We start from the raw sequence: 27,062 nt of genomic DNA, 5'->3' as shown, positions 1-27,062 counted from the left end.
ATTGCAACGGACTGCTCTATGTAGTGCTGCGTCAGCCTTGCGGTCGTGGTTTTGCATACAACCCTTCTGTTGCTCAAACTAAAAATTAAACGACAGGCAGAGCTTCACCGGAGGGGCCGTCGGAAAATCTGCCGCTGCCACTAGCGCACTTATGAATGTGTATTAATCGAGAAAATATTAGATTTTCGAATTAAATATTTATTTTGTCAACGAAAGGATAATTTGTTGTTTAGGTCATTCAACATTGAATATGATGCTGATCGCATCTCTGTGATATCTCCGACAGTGGGAATCAGGCGCTTTTCTTATAACATAGTGGAAAGCTGTTTTCACATTGAAAATTCGACGCCCGATAGATTTCGTTCGACAACATCCCCGTTTGTGTGTTGCCAAAATATGGTAGAGCTAGTGGCCATTCGCTAGTAAACTGATTGGTTTGAGCAGAATCAGACTCTCATATAGCCTAAAGTGTGCATTCCTTGTTCTTCAGGTATTTAATTCTGTTCACCTTGCTTGAGAAAGTAAGCATTAAGCGACCAATAAGAGGCCGAATTTTGCGTTTTAGCAAGGCTTGACCATTTTCAATAGTACAATAGCTCGAGTAAGTAAATTATAAATTTCTGCATTTAAGCGGATGCAGATTTTCCAATCGATTGCAGCAAGAATGCAGGATATATTATATTTCACTTTTTCCGTTCTTAGAATTTTATTTTACATCCCTTTGTAGCTGAACTTCATTAGAGACGTAGTTGTACGTCAAAACCGAGAATCAATATACGAAAAAATACTATTATTCGTGCTCGCCGTAGTCTAATATAAGTGTGTTGGTACAAATAGAACCTATAACCAAGCATGAACATTTCACTCGCTCGCAACATTTGATGCAAATTTGTTCTTTGACTCAACACGTATCATCCAATCATTCTCACTCGCATACAAGTTTTCGATAGAGACGCTGCTGATTGTTTGTCACTTCTAATTGTTTCAAAAACCATGAAAGAAGACTGCAAGATTCAAATACGATAATATCTAATGTGTCTAAGTTCGCTTGCATTCAATAGTGTCGCGAAAATGTTCAAAAAATTATCGCCGGGGATACAAAATTATCAATCCGCAATGTGAAATTGCGTTCAACTATTTATTTACCAAAGTCAATAGGTATTGTCAACGCTTACATAAATTGAAGAATATTACTTTAGCATACGATACTGAAATCACGATGAAAGCACGATTCAGAGTAAACAACTCTTGCGATCGCGCGGGTGCAATCTTTTACGGTTTTTTCGTGAAACATTCACTTTACATTGATCGCACAACATAAAACAAGAGATGCTCCAAAATCATCAACTAATTTTTTTTTTCTTCATAAATCGTTTATTTGACACGGCACAAATACAATTTAATGTTTAACGGCGCCAATTATATCTGATGACTTAAAATCTTAAAGCAAATTTTTTATCCTCGCTGCCGACTACGAGCTGAAATTAAGTCTATCTTAAAACTAGCATGTATTTTCAATCAGTGTTTTGTAGTTAAATGGTCTTCTGATGATCATCGAATTGTCATGGATATGCAGTAATCCTCGGGTTCTGGTGGTATTGTGCGGGGTTTAGTTGCGGGTTATGGTTCGTTGTTGTTGTTCGCTGCTGTTCCAGTGGCTATATGCTGTGTGCCGCTGGGCACGGAAGGCCTCGGGTTCTCAGGTCCTGGTGAATTCGTGTAGGGTTCAGTTGCTGATTCCAAAATCGAGGTCTACGACGTGTTCTTGCCGTTTTGTTGAATGTGGGTGGGAAGGAATGGGACTAGACTGGGGCATGGATGGATTTCAGGAAAATGTATATAAGGGACATGATCATCAACTAATCATTTGCTTCAATTTGTCTCTTGCCAACCTAGAAATGTGTAGTTTTCATTTCGATGGTTTCCCATACGATTGTTATGCGATGCTACTTTTTCTCTCCTTACCTATAACACTTTATAGTACTTGAGCTAAATTTAAGGGAAAAGTATTGCTATCGTGCCTCCGCTCGCCCTTTTTTACCCTATACTTTTTGGCAAGAACGTGGGTTTTATTTGCCCCAAAAATTCTTTAGAACAACGCATTCTTGTAAAATGCTAGTACATAGTAAAAGTTGAGTGCAAAAAACTGAATTTGAAGTAACTCTTATATAAAAAACCCTATAACTCTGTACTCAATGAAGATCGGAATTTAGTGTATTCAGCAAAGTTTAATATTTTTACATTTTCTATAACTTTGCTCAGTGAACTTCTCCTTTACCTTTTAACATAAAATAGTTTGTTCATTTATATTGAAGAAACCTTTAATTCCCTTTACTGTCATCCGAGAGCTCCTAATTCTTTGATAATGCGGACCGTTCATACAAACAATTATTTCGGAGACACCATCAAGCGATTGCAAAAACCGCTATGGAATGAGGTTCCACTTTTTGCCTTTTTGGACCACAGTACAATGGTAAATTCGGTTCTGAGTTTGACTGAGAAGTTTTTTAAATCATTGAGTTGTAATGACCTGTAATAAAAACTGATATAAAATATATTAATTTGAGGTGTGTCTCAGAGTTGCTTTTTCATTTAGCACGAAAGCTTTAAAAATACTGATGCCAAAGTAACCGTCAGAAGAAACATCAATAAAGAAACAAGTTGTTTGAAACAATGCAGAAATGGAATTGATTTCATCTTTAAAGGGGGGAAAAAGGCCATTCTGTGATTGCTAACGATAAATATTAAAAATCCGGCTTGAAGAGATTAAACTTTTGAACCGCATTGTGTAGGGAGCTCACGTCATACTCGCTGGGAGTGTGCTTCGAAAGCAATGTAATAAAAACACAACATTCAACATTTGATGCCCTCACAAGATAAGTAATACACTCGAGCATCGTCATCGCCCGTTTCAGCCCGTTTCGGTCCGTGTAATTTGGCGTGATTTATGATCACCGGGAAGAGAAGATGGTAGACAGTCGCCAACTGGAATGAGATTTGAGGTGAATCTGGGCATGGAACAAAAGAAAATTCAGTTTTTTGCACTTCATTATGTGGGTTAGTTTTGCAGAAATTTAACTGAGAATTATTCGTCGTAATTGCATCAACAATTCTGTGAATTCGATTAACTTAGATTCGTTACCTAAATTAAGCTTGATTTTAAATTATAGATGTTAACAGTGAAGTTTCATCGTTTCTTCCACGGTCAATTTCCAGCTCGATAGGTTTAGCGGTTGTTATTCCAAATCACACAGACGATAGTCACGGTGAAATGACATGCAGAAGTTTAATTAAAACCAACAGTCGCCAACCGTTCTGCGTGGCCTTCAGGGCAAATGCGGTGGCTTGCCGCTATTATTCGGTCGTGTGTGTATGACCCTACCTGGCCAATTCAATCAATTACGACAGCAAACATCCATTCAATATTTGCGTGCCCTTTAACGAACTGTCAGAAATCCAGCGCAGCAGCGACGAGCGAAGTCGTAAATACCGGTATGCGTACGGCACTGCAGCGGGGATCAGCGAAAAGCGTTCGATCGAATAACCAATAAAACTAACAAATTGGATTATTGCCACATTTATACCGAACAATCAAACGGTGGCGATTGAGTAATTACTAGTGCAGAAAAACATTTGTTGACTCATCATTACACACATTAAGTTGATTTTTTCCCTTTAAGGTTAAATGATTTTCCATGCTTTCACTGTTTAGAAACACAAAAAAAAAAATCAATTAAGCTCTGACAGATATGCCATTGTGTATACACACTTTTTTCCCGATAGGCGGAAATCTAAAGCCCCTCAACTATACGTAACAAAATCGGCTGCAATCCACTATTAACGCCAGATGTTAAACCAATATCTGTCACGCACGCTTTTATCGTTGAGCGGCCTTCAACTCCGTGTTGTTGGTTGTCTTAAGCTGAATAGCGACTAGCTCCAATGAAAAAGGGTGTAGTTTTACCGTTTGGTTTGTTGGATCAATTTTCCATTACTACTACTGCTTCTGCTGTTGCTTATAATGGCGCACTGCTCCCCCACGAGCGGACAGCGCGCGGAATGGATTGGTGTCATCCGAGAGCTCCGGATTATTTGATCACGTTTTCCGACTTTGACCTTAGTGACATTACGAATGTCGGGAACGTTTCCAGTCGGTCCGTGATAAATTATTCAAATCTGTACTCATGACTCGCGACGACGACGACGACGGCAAACGAATCGTGTTCACACATCGGTCAAAACAAAGCCGTTTGAATCAACTCCAAAAAAAGACGATACAACAAACCACACGTAATGATTATGAATAAAAAACGAGCTTCGAGTTCGGGACGTAAACTGAACGTATTTGGGATGAACTCACGTGACAGCTCATGGCAATGATATATCCCGGGAAGGATTTCACTTATACATAATTAAAGTACCTTTAATCGCTTAATAAAAGTGTAAACTTTTACATAAATTTGGTATTGTGATGATGGTGGAATTTATGGTGCTCTCGTTCCAACGTGACCGTGCTAATATCAATAAGTCAAATTATGTGCTGTTGCAAGGAATTATGGCTTGTAAGAAAAAATAATCAATCAAAGTAAAACAAACAAAATTTAATATGATCGTTTACAATACAGTGACGTGTCGATTTTATCACGGTTCGTTTTTTCACGTTTCGTTTTTATCGCTCACGAATTTATCACGCAAAACTTTCGGGTTTATCACGAATTAATTCATCTAGCGGCGAAAAATTGTCAGCAAATTTTCAGGCAATCACTAGTTTAACCCTGAAAACATAATTCTATTCTGGAGTTGAATTGATGCATGATTTTTAAAGCATTAAAAATACACGTTTTTGTTTAAAACTTAATAATGAGGGATCATTACGGTATCATCGATACATAACAAATACCAGAATTCACGCACGAAAATGAAGAACGGACTCGCACTTTTTGAAAAAGAAGAGGGCAAGGTCACTAGAAACAAGGAGTCAAATTGACGTAGACTATCTCTCTAGGATTAAGGGTTAAGGTTAAGAAAGAGTTTTCCAATGCCTGATGAATCATAACTTGATTGCCGATCCTTTTCCTAGATTGTTTTTAAAAGTCATCTCCAAAACGTCAACTTATTCGGGGGACAAAATTCCTTGAGGATTAAAATTGATAAAAATTTAGTAACTTCATGCCAAGCTCGATGGTATTTTTGACTCAAAAATCGCCGTCAAAAATATGATTTAACGAAATTCTTCCGATATTTTTGCCATGTTTGACAATTTTGATAATTTTATTTTTCTAGACAAAAGAGTTCAGCGTGTAAGCTTTATGTAAAATTTAGAGTTTCATCTAATATAAAATGATTTAAACTAAAGCGTAGGACAATTGAATTATTAATTAAGCCAGTCATTGAAAGCGCAAACTTAAAATCTTTTCGCCTTCGAGAAAGGAATAGCAATGATCCGCTTAACTTTAATGGGTGGAGTTTACGGCGTTGTTATTGAACCACAAAGCCTGTTGTGAATACCGTACAAGGTCAACACATGGTGCCTGTTTGCTTAGCAAAGAGTTTGTTTGTTCAAATTAAGAGTATTTCCCAGGTATAAAAGGCAATCAATTTATTAAACAAGTCAAGCTTTGTTGAAAGTAATAATTGAATAAACTTTATAGCACTATATTATAAATATATAGTCACTAATGATATGGTTTTTTTTTCTGAAAGTTGATTGATGTAGCACGGCCTAAGGCTATACCGATTGGACAAATCATCTCAGCTGTTGATGAAAGACTTCCTAATTGTATTGGCTCTGTTAACCTGAGGTCACGCGTACACTGGTTCCGGATTTGACTCCACGGGGAAATTCACGATGAATCATCGCGTATCACAAAGCAAATTATAACATTGCAAATACGCAAGTTACTGTTTCTTTTGGTGTATCTTCCCACAGTCGGTTTGTTGCAGGAATGTAAGTTGCCAGAGAACTACAACATGCGGTATTCGGATGAACGAACAGAAGAGCGGCGTTCAGATGGAAGCGCTTTTGGCGCCACATACACGTATTATGGTGCCCAGTTATGTGGTACCTGCGTCAGGAAGCTGCGCAAACCATAACGCCACGTAAGCGTAGCTTTGAGATCGTTGCCAGCCCATTATTCACTATTCCACTGCCATCGATATGTAACATATACAAAACAGTGCCGGTCAAAGTACTTAAGTCTTCATGTCAAAATGAAACTTTCTCATGAACTCACTTGGATTATCTGCCTTCCATACAATTTTATCGATTTGTATTATTTACAAAAAATCGAAAAAATTAAAATTGTTATCATTACCGCCTCCGATGGCCGGCAGTGTGTGTGGCTCGCATACGGACTTTGGCTGTGAACTTAACTTTGCATTCGCGCAACCACATTCAAAGTGGCGGCATCCATAAATGGAAGAAATTCGGCCAACCATTGCCAGCGAGTTTTTTTTTCGCACGATTATCGCGCTACGTGCCAAGCGCTGTTGGCTTTTCATTAAGAAACCCAATTCGATTCGGCCGAAACGCTACGTTGCAGCGCAGTCCGCTTGTTTTTGGGTTCAAGCATTTATTTTTCAAGCCAACCTTGAAGCTTTCTGAGGTGCCCTGGCCGCCACCGGTGAAGCCTTGCGCTAGGTCAGCTGGGCGATTTCAAAGGCAGCACGACGACGGTGTGTGAGTTGGCAGTGAAATTGAGTCGCAAATCGTTTGCATAAGGTGTTAGCATTACCCTGGCAAAAGAAAGACACACTTGTTTGCTAAATTCTCGCATCTCTAAACAGCTAGTCAGCAGGGGATTGTCACTTGAAACAGGTAAATAAGCATCGCTGGTAACCTGCCGAGTGCTTGCTGAGTTTCACACTCACCAGTTTTGTGCTTTGTGTGGGAAATAGTACTTCAAAAACTGTAGGAATCTAACGAGGTCGTAGATAAGGAAATTGTTTTTCCTATGATAAGATATTTAGAAGAGCGTATCGATTTTTGTCAAGTTACCTGCAATCGTTCAGCTTGAAGAGAATAACATTTAATTTCATTTAAAATATCTCTAAGATCATGATCTCGAAATTACCACTCCCAAGTTTAACACGAATTACATAATTCATTGCATTGGTAAAATCGAGCGTCGACGACTCGTACGTGACTAAATATTATTCCAAAAACACGCCTGGATGTTGAATGTTCAAAACCAAGCAAAATTTCTAGGTTCAAACCTAGAAAAAAACGTATGATAACGCAAGGTCGATACAGAATGACTCATCGTTACGGTTGGTAAAGACGTTGCTTGACACTAGCGACTGCACTGATAAGTAGAGAAAATAAGATTGTGTAAATTGCACTGAAGTTGCTTTGGTCGATACAGCTTTGCGAGTATCATTACTGATAACGGTACACCTTTTCCCTATGGTTTTGCAAATCACTCGCCGCAGTTTTTAGTCACATGTAGGCATGAAACCAGGCCGGATTGTATCAGCAGTTAGCAGTCGTTCCATTCAATTGTACGATTGTACGTACGTTCGGTACGCTTCTTATCGTCTAGGTGAGCACCCATTAGCGTACTTTTGTGTGTGATTAGTTGGAAGTTGGTTTGAGATAACACTCGAGTGAAATCGATAACATGGGGTCGGACGGTAACACGGTTCGACGAATTGGTACATAAATAAAATTCTTAACATCGCTGCGGTTCTTTGACTCCGGAGTGGATCGTCACTAGCGTGAATAAAAAATAGTATTTCAAATAACAAACTAGTACCTACTCAATTTTTCCGTTATTTTGGAATCGTAAAAAATGAAATTATGTTACCTTTCCTATGTATCATTCAAGTAGAGAAAAATAGTAGAAAAGGTCTAATATTGAAACCTTGCCAATCCTTCTCCAGTCCACTCAACTAATTATATAGAAAACCAAAAGGTACCCATCACCAAACAGAACAAACAGACAAATGCGAAGAGGACCCCAGAAAATGAATCGATTTAAGCCGTTAGTGGCCCATTTGGCAGTGTTCCTCTGTGTACCAATTACAGAATTAGCACGGTCAGTTGGTTTCCCCTCTAAGTGAGCAGCGGTTGGGACATCAACCATTTCGGGAGCAACTGATAATGATGGGTTTTACGTTCGTTCGATCGGCACCAGCCAAAAAGGTACGAACGAAAGGATATTGGTCTGCAAATTAATGATGTTCACCGACCGCGTCCTGCAGACAGCACTCGGCGGGATCAATCGTCACAGATGGTTAATTACTTCATTCGGGAAGGGAATCCGTTTGCCGCCTGTTGCCAATCGCTCAGTGGCGCGTGCTAGGCGCGTTTCTTCGGTTGACTGCATCTAAAATTTTCGAATGAGTGTGCTTGTTTTTTTTCGAATTTTACCTGAAGTGATAGACAGCCACTTCTTGAAACAAACTAATAATTGAAATGCAGAGTCTGATGTGTATAATGAAAAAGAATGTCATTGGTAATCTCGATATCGACTTTGAAAGCAAAGTTTTAAGGTAACTAAACCCGGAGTTAAATTTTGGTTGAAACATCAACAACTGTTTGATTTACTATCAACGTCAGTTAGCATGCACAACCGAGTCATACTAAAGTTATTAGAGTGGATTGTTACTCATATTGGATTTAAATTTCACCCCGCAGGAATTAAAAACTGAATCGGTTCCGGTTTATTACGGCGGAAAATCCCTCCATAATCATTTCAGTATGGATTGCGGCATAAGAATCATTAATACAAATTATACTGGTAGTGTATTTGCCATAGGGGATAAGACCTTTATTGGAACTGTAAGGGAGTGTAAATGGACATATTAATTCTTACTTTTAAGTCATAGTTGAAATTAAAATTATAAAGTTGAAAAGGTTTTGTTTGAAATACGGCCTATCTTATGCCAGTGTATTTCTTGCAATAGGTTACACTCGATTGGAATTAAAGCTTGTTCCATTAAAAAAGCGGAACAAATAAAATTGCTCTATCTAGGAGTTGCTGTGACCGTCCACAGCTGCAAATTTCTTGACAGATCATTTGTTTCCGTGCAAATTCATCAACGAAAACAAACTTGAATTTGGCGGGGACATTACATCGTGCTGTAGCGAGGCAAAATTCCCAAAATCCATCTTCACATATTTTTGTCGTCCATAAGCAAGTATCCTTTGTACTTCCTCAGGGCCATACAACTTTCGAAGGCATACTTTAGCCACTATGTTTTGCCTAACCCTCTAATGGCCAAGTTATTTTTTAGACGGAATTCGTTAAAATCACTATGAACCTTTATTAACATTTCTTAGGTATTCATTGAAGCTTTTTAGAGGTTTAACTGAAGCGTGTCTAAAGACGGCACTGAGCACTAGAGGGTTAAGTGTCCTGTTGGGTTACTCACAGGCACGGAAAGAGCGGTAGCCTCCTTGTAGACGAATCCTCCGAACAGTACTATTATTATCATCATATTTTTTGGCCTGAATAATGTACCAGTAATGGCATGAACCAGTTCAAGTGGAGCAGCGCCTTAACTGGTACCATTGCACAGTGGTCCAATAAGGCAAAAAGTGGAACTTAATTCCATTCCACTTCAAGAACCTTATTGTTAAAAAGGGGCAAGTGGAATCATGATGTTTATACTTTTCCTTGAAGTTAAGCTGAAGTACAATAAACTCCTGTAGATTCCATTTGTCCCAATCTACCCATATTAGAGTACCGCGATCATATGTTACAGTAGGTTTTCATATATCAAAAATACTAAGTTTTTTGTGTTAAGAGATAGAGAAATGGTTTATTTGGCAAAGCTTTAGAACGCGCAAAAATATAAAACTTTGCTGAACAAACAAAATTCCTATCATTGGGTACAGAGTTACGGAGTATTTTCTATAAAAAATAAAGTTAGTTTTTCGCACTTAACTTTTGTTAGTTATATTTTATAAGAAAACGTCGTTCTAAAGAAGTATTTGGGCATACAAAACACACGTTTTTGTTGAAGGTCGTACATATCCAGGACTTTTCCTTACAAAGTTATAGCATATTTTAGCTTATTTTCTCGATATTTTCAAGAACGTATAAAGTAAAAAGAGTCAAGTGGAATCATGATATCAATACTTTTCCTCGAAGTTTAGCTCGAGTGCTCAAAACTGTTATTAGTTCCATCCGTTCCAACCCATCTAATCTTTATTCTATACGTTGTTAAAGTTATCGAAAAAATTAGCTAAAATATGCTATAACTTGGTAAGGAAAAGTCCTGGAGATGTGTGGCCTTCTACGAAAACGTGTGTTTTGTATGCCCAAATGCTTCTTTAGAACAACGTTTTCTTGTAAAACGTAACTAACAAGAGTTAAGTACAAAAAACTAAATTTTAAGTAACTTTTATAGAAAATACTCCGTAACTCTGTACCCAATGAAGATAGGAATTTCCGAAATCTGAACATTCATGTAATTTCTGAAACACAGACAGAAAACACCTGGACAATATTACAATAGATCCAATGTCTCTGGTCGCAGTGATGAGTCCACAGGGGGAAAAAACGATGACCTCTGGTCATCATTTATATTCGGAAATACTTACATCAGACGGGCGACTTTGCCGTTTTTGTCACCCAAGCCAAACAGAAGACTTGGCTTCAAATGTAAGCAAGGCCTCGACCTATTTTAGCGAAACAGCTGAAGGCTGTGCTCTAGCTGAGACTGCATCAACCTGTTGGAAGAGGCAAGGATTGATGGGTGCCGTTACATTCGCCCCCACTTCGATATGCTGTGAGTCTTCTTGAAGAGCAAGACTTACATCGGCCTCTCACGCTGGCCTCTAGGTACGCGTCATATTCTTGTTATTATAATTCGGTCATTTACAATATCGATATGCTACGTGTACGGTTGATTTCCTTGGTCTGGCTCTGTGATCCCTTCATTAGCTTCCACTGGGCTGCTGAATTCATACGATGGGTTACGGGTGTGTCTGGCTATCGGAAGATTTTATCAGCTGATCTAGGTACTATTGTTATACTCGTCTGTCATCTTTCGCGCATACACTTGCGCTTCTGGTAATTGGTTTCGTGCTTTTGGGCATCTGGCAAAAGGTTTGGTGAGTGCGAGTGATCCTGTTTTACAATTAAGTCGGCTGATTCAGTGCCCCCGATCAACTGGGTAGGCTTTCCAAAAACCCGCTTTCATGAGTTCGCATGTTCGTGGTGCGTTAATATTTGGTCAGTAATTTATGTGAACGAAACAGAACCAAAGTCGTAGTGTCCTGGTCGTGTGAAATTTCGCCTTGTCATGCTTGGCTTTCCCTTGTAGACTTTTCTTGGGTCTTTTAACATAACCTCAATGTTGGTGCAACTGTTTTCGCTTCGTACGGTTCGTCATTGCGTTGAAGTTGTGACGGAATTGCCTTCGCCTAATCGTTACATGTGGAGAACTCGACCTCGAGCTGTGCTGTCTTCGGCTTTCTTCTAGTCTTCTCTGCTTGTCGCCTCCTTCGACCGTCGACACCCGATCGTCCAACTCCCCGCAACCACCGCTTTCTTTTGTGATTTATACTGTTACCTCAGCTTCGTTCCGGAGATGACTGGTCAGCATTTTCTGGACTTTTTAACTTCTAGCCCTACTAACCTACCGGTATAAATTTAAAACACTCGCGAACGGGCTGCCTAAATTCGTTTTTCTGTCCTATGCTTTTAATTAACTAAACGCCCGTTTATATTTTCGATTAGCTCATAGTTTGGATTATTTTCCCCTACTGAAGTATACAATATTTTTGTCTGTATATTATTATCAGATTTACAAACATATCATTCAATTATTTATTGATATTGAAGCATTTGAGACATGATGTTTGAAAAAAATCAAAAATAACGCAAAAAAGTAAATCCACCTCTCTTGCTTACATAGTTTTAGTACTTTGTGTGACCACCTGGCTTTAATAACTGCACGGCATCGTCGTGACATCTACTAAACAAGCTTAGCAGTTGTTTCCAGAGTGATTTTGTTCCACTCAATTGTAGGACGCTTGATGGGTTTTGCTCCTGGACCTTAATTTTCAACATTGACTATAGACTGTTCCGAAAATTATAAATACATCTCTAAGTGTTTTCTTTCCAGTTTCAATTCAAGTTGGGATTATTTTTCGTAGGATACGCGAGTTCTCTAACTTTTCTCTTAACACTACTCATAAGCTTTGCACAGTGTGTTCTCCGACCATTTTTACCACTTTAAGCCAATCTTTTTTAAATTTTTCAACATTGTCCGCTGTTTTGACATATTTCCTCAGCTTTGCCTTGGTCAAAGCCCAAAAAGTTTTAATAGGGCGAATTTCAGGGCAGTTTGGAGGATTCATCTCTTTTGGGACACATGTGACATTATTTGTTTTATACCACCCTAGCGCATCCTTAGAGTAATGGCAGGAAGCAAGATCGGGCCAAAAGATTGGAAGATTGTTATGCTGCTTAACCATGGGTAACAACCTTTTCTGCAAACACTCTTTCACGTAAATTTTACCATTCATTGTGTCATTTGTAATGAATGGACGAGATATTTTCCCACATTCACAAATGGCCTGCCAAACCATTACCTTCTTGCCGAATTTTTCGGTGTAAATGGCTTTAACTGGTCCAGGGACATCCTTTCCCTTCGGTGATGTATAAAATTGCGGTCCTGGCAGAGTCTTATAGTCCAGTTTTATGTAGGTTTCGTCATCCATGATAACACACTCCATTTTTTTGGTCAGAAGTTTGTCATGAAGCTTCCGAGCTCTCGGTTTCACAGATTCAGCTTGTTTTGGATTTCGTTTTGGCTGCTTCTGCTTCCGACGGGTCTGCAGACCCATTCTTCCCTTGGCACGCATAACGTTACTCGCCGAGGTTTCAAGCTTTCTCGCCACATCTCGTACTGATACTGAAGGATGCCGCTTGTAGTATGCCTTAACCTTTTTGTCCATTGTGGGATCAACAGGCCCGGGTTTTCTACCACGTCTTGGGGCATCAGTAAATGTGCACTCTTCACAATACTTCCGCAATGCGGTTTGAACTGCTCCGACACCTTCTTCTCTGGCTAATTTTCTTATAGAAAGACCACTCACGGTGCCCCATTTGTGCACGCATTTTCAAAATTTCACACTAAATGTTAGACAAAATGACAGCATCTGTTTCTTTTGAATGTAAACAACAGGACGCAGCCAACGTTTGGTTGAATACTGCACGTTATTCGAAATGACGGTTAATCGTAAGTGTATTTATAATTATTGGAACGGTCTATAGAGATGCTCGGTGGGCTAGCCACTCCATAACCTTGATAAGCTTTTCCTTGAACCACTTTGAAACCAGCTTTAGGGTGTGCTTTGGATCTTCGTCTTGTTGGAATCTATCTCTGCAACCCAACTTTAGACTTTGTGCAGATCCTGGTAGTTTTCGCTTCCATATGTCCAAATAAACCTGCTTGGTCATGATTCCATCAGTAAACTCAATTTTTTCAACGCCGTCATAAATCCTTACATCATGTTTCTACCTGCAGAAAAAATTAAAGTCATGCTCAGTTAGTTGAATAATCAATGTTAGTAAAGTAACTCACCATCGCCATGCTTGAATGTGAGCCGCAAACACTCCCTTTTCAAACTTTCACCGGTTTGCCGCCATTTTCTTGTAATACCATAACCCAAAAAGCATTGCTTTCGTCTAGCCTGTCATCCAAATCAACTTATTCTACTCATCACTTTTTTAATATTTTTGCGGAAGACATGGCTTGTTAAGGGCTTCTCTGTCCTTTAAACCATATTTTTAAAAAGGGCGATTTCGTACGGATGGTAATGTCAGTTGAATGGAAAATTCGCTTTCAATCTGTATCGCAATTTCTTTAATGGACGCTCCGATCGCTTAGCTGGTGAAATAGAGCCACCCCTTTTGTACATCTGCATAAACCTAGCGACCGTAACTTTGTTGTTTTTGGGCATTTTACAACAAAAAAAAACTTCCGATTTTGAACACGATACTGTAATTTTGAGTACGAAAACTTCAAAAGCTCTAAATGACACCTAGACACAATGTTTACATTCGAGAAAGTTGTAGAACACACACTAAAACTCTGTAGAACACACTTAATTGTGGCATCCGTTTGAGAGTGGATAACTTTTTTTGCGTAATTTTGACTTAGAATTACGTCTTACGGCAACATTCTGAGATAGGGGTGCAAATTGTAATACTGAAAACATCATGAGCGCCATGAGAACTATCCAATTTCAAGAGCTTATAACTCTATCGGTTTTAACAGATTTCCTACATTCTTTCATCGGTTGGAAAATTAGTAAAGCGTTCACCAAATTGCAGAAAATTGTGAAATTATGATGAACTATTGTGAACTGTAAATCCTTGTTTTGAACGGAGATCCAGAGACCGGAAATTAATTCAGAACGCCATTTTGGACTTTAATATGGTGACTTACGGTTACTCGAAAATAGCCTAAAATGTTAGAATACCGCCCAATATTTTCGTAATCGTAATTCGTAACGATGCACAAAGGCTATAATCCGATTTTAGGTGCCATTGTCAAATCCATGATAAATTAAAATCTGGAACGTTATATAACGTTTTCATCGTGCAGAGTTCAATTCTTCCCAAGTTGTGTTTTTACGGTGAAGAGGTGTAGAGCACCTCACCCTCCCAGTAACTCTCATCATTATTTTCCACTAATTTCAAACCATTTAAACAACGCTCATCTTCAGGATTGCCAATCATTAAAAAAAATACTGCAAGAAATACATTGACGTAGGACAGACTGTCGTAATTTTACGTTAAACCTGCGGTTGTGTCTCATACACAACGTCTGTACCTTTTTTCTTATTTTTGAATAATTCATCACAAAAATGTCAAGAAATGATATAAACGCCGTATTTCCAACGATAATGTGATAAATAAACATAAATTAATAAATCATTAAGGAACACTTAATAAATCAGCCTCATTTTCACCAGAAAACCTAAAAAAAGAAAATTGGTAAGGGGAGGTGGGTAAACTTTTTTTGCAAAAAAAACTTCAATCACTTGTTGATTTATCAAGGCCATGACGGCCCCCTGGCCAGCCGCTGATCCCCTCTTGGGAACTACTGCTCTAAGAGCTATTGAATTAAACTTGTTTTTCAGAATCAATGTTTTCACTTTATCACAAATCGTAAAATTCTGATGGACTAAATGTTCAAGCCTGGAAATATATCTTAACCATCTATGCCCACCAATGTTTCAGTGAAACTATCACAAACATTACTGAAGTTTTGAAGACAAGATTAGTCGGTTGTATTTCACTGTGATAATCGATGATGTTTGATAGACAGTTTGAATTTTGGTTTCACTATAACTTGACACTTGAAACCACTGTATTATCAATATTTTAACCGAGGTCTCAGCTAGTGGAATCTCGAGCATAAAACTCAAAATATTATAAGTTGACATTTCGTGAAACTATCATAAGAACAACGGTTTGTGGTTACTTCCTTGTGGCACGGATCGAATCGCCTAGATGATCGATAAATGAATAAAACCAATCAACGAAGCTACTGTTCAATTGTTACCTTCCGTGTGGGAGAAAACGAGCCCTAGGTTTTTGTTATTCTTTCTTGCAAGTATGAAATGTAAAGTGGTTTTCAAACCTATTTTATAACAATCAATACGAAATGGTAGTATTCTACCTGAGCATAAAAAAAACGGAACACATACACCTCAATCAAATTTGTTCAAGCTTTTTCTCATTTTATGACGTGTAGAAGTTGTAAACAGAGTTATATGACTACAACGCTTGTAAACAGTGAGCAAGTGATTGTGAAAGCGGCTCACAGGTGCCTTCTTCCGTTCAGCGATCAGACGAACAGCAGCAGCATTTGTCAAGACAAATTTATGCAAAACGATTGTTCCGATGAGATGAAAAAAAGAAAAGACACTGTGGAACTTCGAAGCGAACAAAGAAACGAAACGTTTAAGTGCTGTGCAGGTTTCCCGCATAGCATTCGTTTGCATAATTGGCTACACCTCTGCTGCTCAGCCAGACACAGGCGTGGGTACCTGCAGAGGTGAGAAAAGGTACGTTTGTTTTGCTTAGCGCTGTCCGTTTTGCCAGATAATAAATTCATTAAGTTATTTGGCGTGTAATTCTCCAATCGGTTGAAAACATAACAATTGGTTGTTTCTTGGGATTAGGGAGAAAACAAAACAGTCATCAAATTTGAATGTTTTACTTCAATTTAAACCCGCAGTCAATATGGTGAATTGAATAATTACCAGACACTGTGTGCTTGAAGGAAAAAATTGCCTAACAACATAACAAAACTGAAATATTCCAAATCAAACCCTAGCACGAATAATTTTACATTCGCCACAATAAATCATGTATATAAATTCAACGTTGACACAATGCGATAAACAACGCATGTATTACGATTAGCTGCCCCCGAGTGGTTTCTCATTAGCTCGGACAAATCAAAAATCCACACTCACTTTCTAAGGCGACGCATGGCATGACACACTCCAATTCACGAATCCCCATCGCTATGAAGTCGTCAAAACAAACGTAGGAAGCTGTGAAGATGATGGCGCTCTTTCGGTGTTGTTTTTAGATTTGCATTGCTCGAGCAAGCCAATCAACAGCGAACGCAACGGGTGTTCTGCTTGCGCTACATTGTCCAATAGCGGCCACAGGCGGCGTGTCACTTACTACGAACATTTGGTAGGTTCATCATTAATTTGATATCATCAAAGAAGATTAAGTGAAACACTGCCAATTTTACTAAAGCAAATTTATTAAAATAGAATTACAGCTTTATTTGAAACAAAAACTAAAGGGTAGTTCTCAGTTGAAAGTGTTTGTTAAATTTTACCCTAGTACGAATAAGGCCGTGGACGTGGTAACACACTGTAATTTATCAACGTGTAATCTGCCACCATAGTGTCTAGGGAGCTCAATCGAATATACACTCTGAGCACGTTCTGTGCAGCCGACGTCAAAACTATAAACTCGCCACGCGCCTACACACACTTTAGGTGGTGGTGATGTTTACGTTAAGTCTAAGTTTCTTTTGTCGAGTACCTACGCTGAAAAACAATAAAGCAACATTATTGTTAGGTCTAAACTTCAATGCAATAGACAAGCGTCACAACCAGATGCAAAGCTTTAAGGTGAAACCTCATTGAATCCAAAAATGGCCGACTTCGAGTCACCACTTCGAATTTTCAAAAGCACAAGACTCGGAAATACTCATTGCGTTCCCTATGAAAATTCTTTTTTATGTTTGCTTCACCACAGCAAACATAAAATAGCATGTTCACAGGGAACGCATTAACTATTTCCGAGTCTTGTGCTTTCGAAAATTCGAAGTGGTGACTCGAAGTCGGCCATTTTTGGATTCAATGAGGTTTCACCTTAAGGTTTTTGAAGATTCAAAACGTCATGTCGGTAAGAAATAATAGAATACGTACTCTCCACAGCAAATTTATTAAGTCACAATTATTACATCAAAAACTCTTCAATCAACACCCGGGGTGCTAACAGCGGTGGTTTCTCTCTCTCTGTCTATCTTTTCATACTGCAGTCACTAATTGTGCGACGACTTGAAGCGAAAAGCGATCCTATCTTGTATCGGACAAAACAAACAAACAATGCGTCGGGGTGTTATTAGCATAATTAGCATAAATAATTCGCTTCGTCTGTGCATTTTTTTTTTTTTCTCTATAACATTGTCATTCGATGCGGGAACCGTAGGGCGGAACAAGATTCAACAGGTACCTACCCCGGGTGCAAATTTATGAGCTGTACTAACATATGCACAACCCATTATCGCTGCTGCAATCGGTTCTCTAACGTGTTCACTGTTTGCTTATTTGCAGAAAATTCTGGCCAAAGCTATCTACGACAACATTGCCGAGAGCACCGATGAGTTGGCCTTCCGGAAGGGCGACATTCTGACGGTGATCGAAACCGACACCAGCGATCTCAAAGGATGGTGGCTCTGTCAGCTGAGAGGTCGGCAGGTAAGGATGGCTTTTGTTTTGTTTTGTTTAGAACCCACACAGATTGAATCATGAAAAAAGATGACAAATTACTGTGGCGCTTCTTCTGTTGGTTGGAGTTAAGGCCAAGAGATTTTGTAGATACCGATATAACCAGTAGTAAATGTACGGATGGACACAGAATAAAACCGCGAGGCGATATAGTGTATCCTGTCCTGTGAATAATGTATAACCATTGAGTTTCACGATTTCCGACCATCCACTAATGGTTTTTTTTCTCCTGGCTTCCAGAGTGGTTTGAAGTTCTGTTTACCATATCTCGAATACACCCACAAACGTAGTACGTGTCGGATGTTGAATATTTTATTCCGAAAGGTTGCGCAGCATTCAACACAATGTAATTTATCCAACCGAAAGAGGGAATATTCCTGGAAGGTTTCCTTACAGCAACACGGCTTGCTGTCGGGATTCTTATGGCTTATACATTATTCAGGCTGATTAATTTCAGGCATTTAACCTCTGAGCTTCGAGCTTCACTGAGCGTATGATGGCGACATGGCGAAGAGGTCTATATTATTTTGATTTTTATGCAAACTATACATATGCCAACAAAAGTTACGTACTTGCGTAGGCTTCACTCTTGTAGTTTTAATTTGGCTTTCATTATGTCACAATTTTGGTGCCTTATTTTAGTTATTCGGTTCTTAGATTAATTAGAATTTCGATATGAACCGTAAGCGTATGTTTATTTAATTCACCACGAAACATACAAAATTTCAACAATATCTCAGGAATGCTTGATGTTTTCTGGTAATATTCGTAAATTGTACGTTTTGTTTTTTTTTAATTTTATTTTTCAATCTTTCGAAAAGAATTCATAAACTTTGAATATAATTATTTTAATTTCTGCAGCGAGGCTATATCAATTTTCGTCATCTTAAACGGTTTCATTCCACTAATTTGATGAACATTTTTGAACTCATACAAACTCTAGAAACCGATTTGAAAAGTGAAAAGAAATGGAAAACATAATAGAAACTAGTTACCAAATCACATTACCTTGAACTAGCAGTCGAACCACAAAATGTGCAGTGTGGCGAAATTGATTGCATAAGATGAGATTGGTCTACTAGCTAACCTCTCGGTGCAGTCCTTGCGTTCGATTGGCGCATGCTGCAGGTACCGACATTATTATATGATACCTATTCTGTGCCAAAATTGATGAAGCACTTTGAATAGGATGCTGGCTGGCTACCACCACCACCACTAGCCTGAGTGAGTGATGGAAGTAATTTCGTTTAAATTCAATTTCAAGGTTGCACACGGAGGGAGGCTGTGGCAGAGAAACCCATCAAAGCCACAGGATACAGAGGACCGTGTTTCATGTGTGGATTCGAATGTGCTACTCTGTGAACATGAAGAATGGCACACACAAAGGGCAAACGGTTTTATTTGGGTTTTGAATTATACGGCACATGTCTGCCTGCTATTATACATATATCTTTAGCTATGTGTACAGAGTACATGCGTCTATTCGCACCTTTTAGGGACCACCGTTGGCGAAGTAGTTTGAATCGAATAATGGTGCGCAATATCGTATCCACGCTCAATGCAACGAAGGAGGTAAATTGCTTGAGCTGTAGCAGGTAAATTCATCCAATTCCAATCTGCAGATTGCCGTTCAGATTGAAGTAGGTTCTTGAAAGCAAATAATAGAGCGAATACAAAAGCTTTTTGAGCAACCAGCTGCGAATAGAGCAATTTGGAACGGATAGACTCTTCAGCAATTGAGCGGAGATCCTTAATTTAGTAACACAAGACAAGTCGAGTGCAGAGTGCCGATAGATCAACAAACTTTAGATATTGGTGGAATCTCCATCTTATGTTCGCAAAATAAAATTGTTTGAACGTGATGGTTAACCCCTAAAGACCCGGGACGGAACTTTTTTTTAGAAAATGGTCGTTCTCAGCGATGCTGCGGCCGATTTGAGTAAACTCGGAATATTATTCAAGGGGAATAGTTGCTCTAAGTTTTAGTAAGGGTGCCACCCCTCTGAACCCCTCCCAGTTTATGTGAGACCCAAATATGTCTGTGCCTTTTTTTATTTTTTCCTACTGATTGAACAAACGCATGGATTTATCATACGTATCAAATGTCCTTTGCATCAAATCATGTCGAGTAGATGAAATACGATTAACAAAAGTAAATTTTGAAGTTACCAAATAATTTCAGTGCAAAATCACATAACTACGTATTTTCATAGAAAGTCAAAAAAGATGTTCTACTGAGGGAGATTGTAGCTGTGTCCTTCAAGTTTTCTACTCTACATTTTTAGAATTAGGTCTTCTAAGTCCAAATATGTTAAAAGATTCATTCTAGCATATACAGATTTTGAGAAAAACAAGTTTGAATTCACTAAAGTACGAATTTTCATGGAAATTCGATTTTCTCAGTCTCTCACAGTAGGTTTCTATTTTGTTTTTCCATTTTTCAACTTTGCATTTTTAGAAAAAGGTCTCCTGAATTCAAATATGGCGAAAGATTTATTCTAGCATGAACAGATTTTGAGAAAAACAAGTTTGAATTCACTAAAGTACGAATTTTCATGGAAATTCGATTTTCTCAGTCTCTCACAGTAGGTTTCTATTTTGTTTTTCCATTTTTCAACTTTGCATTTTTAGAAAAAGGTCTCCTGAATTCAAATATGGCGAAAGATTTATTCTAGCATGAACAGATTTTGAGAAAAACAAGTTTGAATTCACTAAAGTACGAATTTTCATGGAAATTCGATTTTCTCAGTCTCTCACAGTAGGTTTCTATTTTGTTTTTCCATTTTTCAACTTTACATTTTTAGAAAAAGGTCTCCTGAATTCGAATATGGCGAAAGATTTATTCTAGCATGAACAGATTTTGAGAAAAACAAGTTTGAATTCACTAAAGTACGAATTTTCATGGAAATTCGATTTTCTCAGTCTCTCACAGTAGGTTTCTATTTTGTTTTTCCATTTTTCAACTTTGCATTTTTAGAAAAAGGTCTCCTGAATTCAAATATGGCGAAAGATTTATTCTAACATGAACAGATTTTGAGAAAAACAAGTTTGAATTCACTAAAGTACGAATTTTCATGGAAATTCGATTTTCTCAGTCTCTCACAGTAGGTTTCTATTTTGTTTTTCCATTTTTCAACTTTGCATTTTTAGAAAAAGGTCTCCTGAATTCAAATATGGCGAAAGATTTATTCTAGCATGAACAGATTTTGAGAAAAACAAGTTTGAATTCACTAAAGTACGAATTTTCATGGAAATTCGATTTTCTCAGTCTCTCACAGTAGGTTTCTATTTTGTTTTTCCATTTTTCAACTTTACATTTTTAGAAAAAGGTCTCCTGAATTCGAATATGGCGAAAGATTTATTCTAGCATGAACAGATTTTGAGAAAAACAAGTTTGAATTCACTAAAGTACGAATTTTCATGGAAATTCGATTTTCTCAGTCTCTCACAGTAGGTTTCTATTTTGTTTTTCCATTTTTCAACTTTGCATTTCTAGAAAAAGGTCTCCTGAATTCAAATATGGCGAAAGATTTATTCTAGCATGAACAGATTTTGAGAAAAACAAGTTTGAATTCACTAAAGTACGTATTTTCATGGAAATTCGATTTTCTCAGTCTCTCACAGTAGGTTTCTATTTTGTTTTTCCATTTTTCAACTTTACATTTTTAGAAAAAGGTCTCCTGAATTCAAATATGGCGAAAGATTTATTCTAGCATGAACAGCTTTTGAGTGAAACATGGTTAAAACTATCAAAGTATGTACGTCTTAGACAAGTAATGATATCTGTATCTAACTAGATACCAGCAACTCGGTATCAAAGTTTTGGTTCATAGCATAGAGCAGAATTCGTATATTTATAAACCATACGGAATCTCGGGTTGGTTTAGAAATATACGAACTGAAAAAAAAAAATTAAAGCCTTTCAAGTTTTAAAACAAAAAAAAAGTGTCACGTGGCTTGTGATTAGTCTTTAGAGTAAATAAAGCGGACGATAGAGTTTTTTTTTGTTTTCTTGGACAATTTATACGGAGACTACGGTCGGAACTACGAATAACTAACCAAACCAACGAAGATAAAAAAAATCGATGTGAGCACTGGCACCGCAAAACGTTTGTGTTAGTGTGTACCTTAGTGTACCTTAGTCAGTATTTTAGTACCTTAGTGAGTTCAAACTCGTTTTTCTCAAAATCAGTTCATGCTAGAATAAATCTTTCGCCATATTTGGATTCAGGAGACCTTTTATAAAAATGCAAAGTTAAAAAATGGAAAAATAAAACAAAAATCTACTGTGAGAGACTGAGAAAATCAAATTTCCATGAAAAATCGTACTTTGGTGAATTCAAACTTGTTTTTCTCAAAATCTGTTCATGCTAGAATAAATCTTTCGCCATATTTGAATTCAGGAGACCTTTTTCTAAAAATGTAAAGTTGAAAAATGGAAAAACAAAATAGAAACCTACTGTGAGAGACTGAGAAAATCGAATTTCCATGAAAATTCGTACTTTAGTGAATTCAAACTTGTTTTTCTCAAAATCTGTTCATGCTAGAATAAATCTTTCGCCATATTTGAATTCAGGAGACCTTTTTCTAAAAATGTCAAGTTGAAAAATGGAAAAACAAAATAGAAACCTACTGTGAGAGACTGAGAAAATCGAATTTCCATGAAAATTCGTACTTTAGTGAATTCAAACTTGTTTTTCTCAAAATCTGTTCATGCTAGAATAAATCTTTCGCCATATTCGAATTCAGGAGACCTTTTTCTAAAAATTAAAGTTGAAAAATGGAAAAACAAAATAGAAACCTACTGTGAGAGACTGAGAAAATCGAATTTCCATGAAAATTCGTACTTTAGTGAATTCAAACTTGTTTTTCTCAAAATCTGTTCATGCTAGAATAAATCTTTCGCCATATTTGAATTCAGGAGACCTTTTTCTAAAAATGCAAAGTTGAAAAATGGAAAAACAAAATAGAAACCTACTGTGAGAGACTGAGAAAATCGAATTTCCATGAAAATTCGTACTTTAGTGAATTCAAACTTGTTTTTCTCAAAATCTGTTCATGCTAGAATAAATCTTTCGCCATATTTGAATTCAGGAGACCTTTTTCTAAAAATGCAAGGTTGAAAAATGGAAAAACAAAATAGAAACCTACTGTGAGAGACTGAGAAAATCGAATTTCCATGAAAATTCGTACTTTAGTGAATTCAAACTTGTTTTTCTCAAAATCTGTATATGCTAGAATGAATCTTTTAACATATTTGGACTTAGAAGACCTAATTCTAAAAATGTAGAGTAGAAAACTTGAAGGACACAGCTACAATCTCCCTCAGTAGAACATCTTTTTTGACTTTCTATGAAAATACGTAGTTATGTGATTTTGCACTGAAATAATTTGGTAACTTCAAAATTTACTTTTGTTAATCGTATTTCATCTACTCGACATGATTTGATGCAAAGGACATTTGATACGTATGATAAATCCATGCGTTTGTTCAATCAGTAGGAAAAAATAAAAAAAGGCACAGACATATTTGGGTCTCACATAAACTGGGAGGGGTTCAGAGGGGTGGCACCCTTACTAAAACTTAGAGCAACTATTCCCCTTGAATAATATTCCGAGTTTACTCAAATCGGCCGCAGCATCGCTGAGAACGACCAAATAACATCATCAAACAACTTGTTTGTATGATGAACCCTTTTCCAGCACACCAAACAAATTCGAATTTGTTTATCTGTTTATCCTGTTTTCCCCTACGCTGATTGACTGATTAATCCACTCGACTCATCGACTTAACCCTTTGGTACATGTGCACTCGCACCCAGTGCACACCAGTATCTAGGTGCACTTCATTTGTGTAAATTTATTGAATTACAGCTCGGTTGAGAAAAATGCGCCCGAGTCACTTTGTCTGGCTCGATAACGATGTGGGCGGTACGTAAATAATTGCCAACTCCTGATTCGCCATAGACCCGTATGTGGTTGTTCTGCGCTGGATGCCGGCTTCATCCCGTATATGAATATAAATTCGATTTTGGCTGTTCCCGAATGTTTTCGAATTGAAATTTTTGGTAATCCAACAGCTGCCGACGGCCCCCGGATTGATCGGCTAGTACCCACGGAGAGAAGATGAAATAGCGGAATAAAATAATTAAAAAGTGTGCACGCCTCGATGAGGGTGCGTTTTACATATCCGAGGAGGATTACTAATTGTACACACTTATAGCAATACTTCTTTGTTGTTGTATTTCGAGCTTCAGTTTCATGAAGTTAATATTACAGCTGTGGCAAGCAGCAAAAAAATAATTTTCTCTCACTATTTCGCTGTCATTTCATGCATCAAATCACCGATCATTTGGTTTCGCTAGACAATTGTATCTTCCCAAAAAGTATTTACAACATATTTTTGAATGATACATACAAAGGTTGGATGATGCGAAACCACATCAATATTATGGGTATTCATGTCGAGCTCGTAAACAAATACCCAGCCGTAAAAATACTCACCTCCATTGACGAGTAATGGAAGATACACAGTTTACGGCTGGGTATTCGTATACGAGCTCGATGTGAAGACCCCTATTATATGAAGTAAGCGCTTTTTTTCATGAGGTTTGAAACCTGGATAACTAATGTGTCTTAGCTAAAACGCATCTTTCATATTAACAGCATTGACTTTGACGCCTTTGTCGATGAAACCCAAGCTTACCTCGCTTGCAAACTGTCCTAAAAACCATTATTGAAGCTGCACTCTGGAATCGAGGAACATTCCTTGGGGACTTCAAAATCTCGCTGCTGTTCACAATTAATCATTTGGTTCATTGTGTGGCTGCTCCAGGACAAATATTTTCTAATCAGAAAAAAATGAACTTGGGACTAGCGCGCTATGAAAGTATCATTTTCACTCTATCGAGTCTCTTTTTCTGAAAGGACTCGGAAACGCCGTGAACCTTGTAGACCTCACATCCAAGGTCAGTTGCCAAAATGTTGTGGACAGATCCAACAGATATAATCAAATCGGTAGCAGGTTTTCGAATTGAATGTTACTTTTCTGGCCTCACAACTCTAACGACTTGCGGTGTTCTTGCAGATCGTGGCCGACCGGATCTCCTACGGTTTTCCATAGAAGATTTAGTACTAGAGATCAATTCCTGGCGTGATCTCATGAATTTCGACATACATGTTGCTAGAGATTTTATCTAGTCATGTTGGTGGTCATATCGGGCGCCACGGGATTCTGCTCTGGTATGGCCATTTTTGGGGAAAAACTTATTCTATGGACTCAAAATGGATGTAAATCAATTTCTGGAGTTATTTTATAAATTTTGACATACATATTGCTGAGGATCTTATGAAACATGCTTATGGCCATATAGAGGCCCACTATAACCTGCTCCAGAATGGCCAGGACAACTCGGCAGATGGACCCAAAATGGTCTAAAGTCAACTTTTAAAGTGGTTTCATGAATTTTGATACCAGTACAAATCTTTTGACAGGTCAAGAACTGAAAAAGTAAGAAGTATATTATTTTGGTGGGTACCCAGGTGCTAGCTGAGCACTTACGAGTGTTAAAATTGCCGAGTACATAACGGTTAAACGGATTACGGCTGAGCTACAACTTGATAAGCTGTTTTATGATATTTTGAAAAAAAAAAAATATTTTTTTTTCACGGGTTGGGTTAGTTTTCTACAAAGCTGGGAATCAATCAAATAATGCCTTTCTTAGTGTTTTATTCGAAGGCAGAACAGCTTGGATATTCAGAAGAACATTTCCCTAGCTAACTAGTGACACCGTTCAATTTCTTTTCATTGCGAATCGCCACTTGCAGAATGTTTGTATTATCTCCAGCAGCGTTCCCCAACAATTACAACGCTTCCGCAGCAAGGTACATTGCAGCCGCCAGATCGACGTTAGCAGCCTTCAATCTTCGACTGGTTGTGTGACTTCTTCTACGTTTAACACCCACTTGGCAGGCACGTTATGACGAAAAACACGAAGAATAAATGTGAACTGACACCGATTTTAAATATACACCCCGATTCGCGCCAATGTCAGTGAACGAATGGATGATGATGTGATAAAATAAACCCGTGCGATTGTCTTAAATACCTTCGCACACGGTGTTACGGAAGAAAGTAAGAAAAATTGGAGCTGCGCTGCGCGTTGTTTTGACGTAGAACTACATTTTTCTTTAGCCTACCACATAGAAGTGTAAATTGAAAATCTATCAGCGAAAATGTGACGAAATTTGTCCTTTTTTTTAATGCTTATAGGGTAGCGAACGGCTTCGGTAGTGGTTTTCTTCACCAGTATTCTGCATAAGATTGCTTCAGAAAAATGTTGTTTGATTATGCGAACTATTGTGCAACCGAAAATCGTCAAGTCTTGGTGAAACGAAAATTACTTCTTCTGATTGGTCTGGTTCTCTTTTGAAAGGTCGATAGGAGACGAACACATGCAACGATATAATCCGTATTGTGTTGCGAAACTTAGTACATCAGTATACCTAGTCAGCCGTAGCGTAACGGGTTGCGGCAGCAGCAGCAGCGGGTTGCGCAAGTATCAGCTGGCTGTCCGAATTTGCTTTCGGCTTAAGCGTCCCCGTGGTTCTGTGGTTAGCGATGTCGGTCGGCTAGCTCTTCCACGCGGTTGTGATGTCGGTTTCGTTTCCCGATCAGGTCGATGATCTTTTTGAGCTGAAAATTTTCTTGACTCAGCACTGGGGCACGGTGTATCGTTGTACTTATCCTACAACATTCAAAATGTGCAAAAAAAAAAACAATATAGGTAACGAAATCTCTCATCTAATCTAGTTGATCGAGACCGCTATTAGCTCTCCAGACTAGCGTGCGATATAGTATCGGGGCAGCACAAAGACTGCGAACACCAGCATATCAGATTTTGAACAGTAAACTGCTCTGTTAGAACGTCCCAACAAAGGCGATTTATTCGAATTTACAAAACTAATTTGAGGTCAAATCAAACAAAAGCGTGTTGCGCCAGTATCAGCTGGCTTTCCGAATTTGCTTTCGGCTTAAACAAATCACCTGCCC

At 38.1% G+C, this 27,062-nt stretch overlaps 1 protein-coding gene across 2 annotated transcripts in view; it reads left to right on the top strand.

The window, feature by feature from the left end:
* Positions 1–27,062, top strand: part of LOC129723617 (breast cancer anti-estrogen resistance protein 1) — a 135,631-nt gene that overhangs the window by 47,740 nt on the left and 60,829 nt on the right. For both annotated transcript variants that reach the window (XM_055677947.1, XM_055677948.1), the window contains exon 2: positions 17,837–17,980. In XM_055677947.1, coding sequence (XP_055533922.1) covers positions 17,837–17,980 — 144 coding nt within the window. The remainder of the gene's footprint in view (positions 1–17,836; positions 17,981–27,062) is intronic.

This window comes from Wyeomyia smithii, chromosome 2 (genome assembly GCF_029784165.1).
Source record: "Wyeomyia smithii strain HCP4-BCI-WySm-NY-G18 chromosome 2, ASM2978416v1, whole genome shotgun sequence".
NCBI classification, from domain to species: Eukaryota; Metazoa; Arthropoda; class Insecta; order Diptera; family Culicidae; genus Wyeomyia; species Wyeomyia smithii.
Note: the sequence above shows the minus strand (reverse complement) of the source record. Positions and strands in the feature narration are given on the sequence as shown.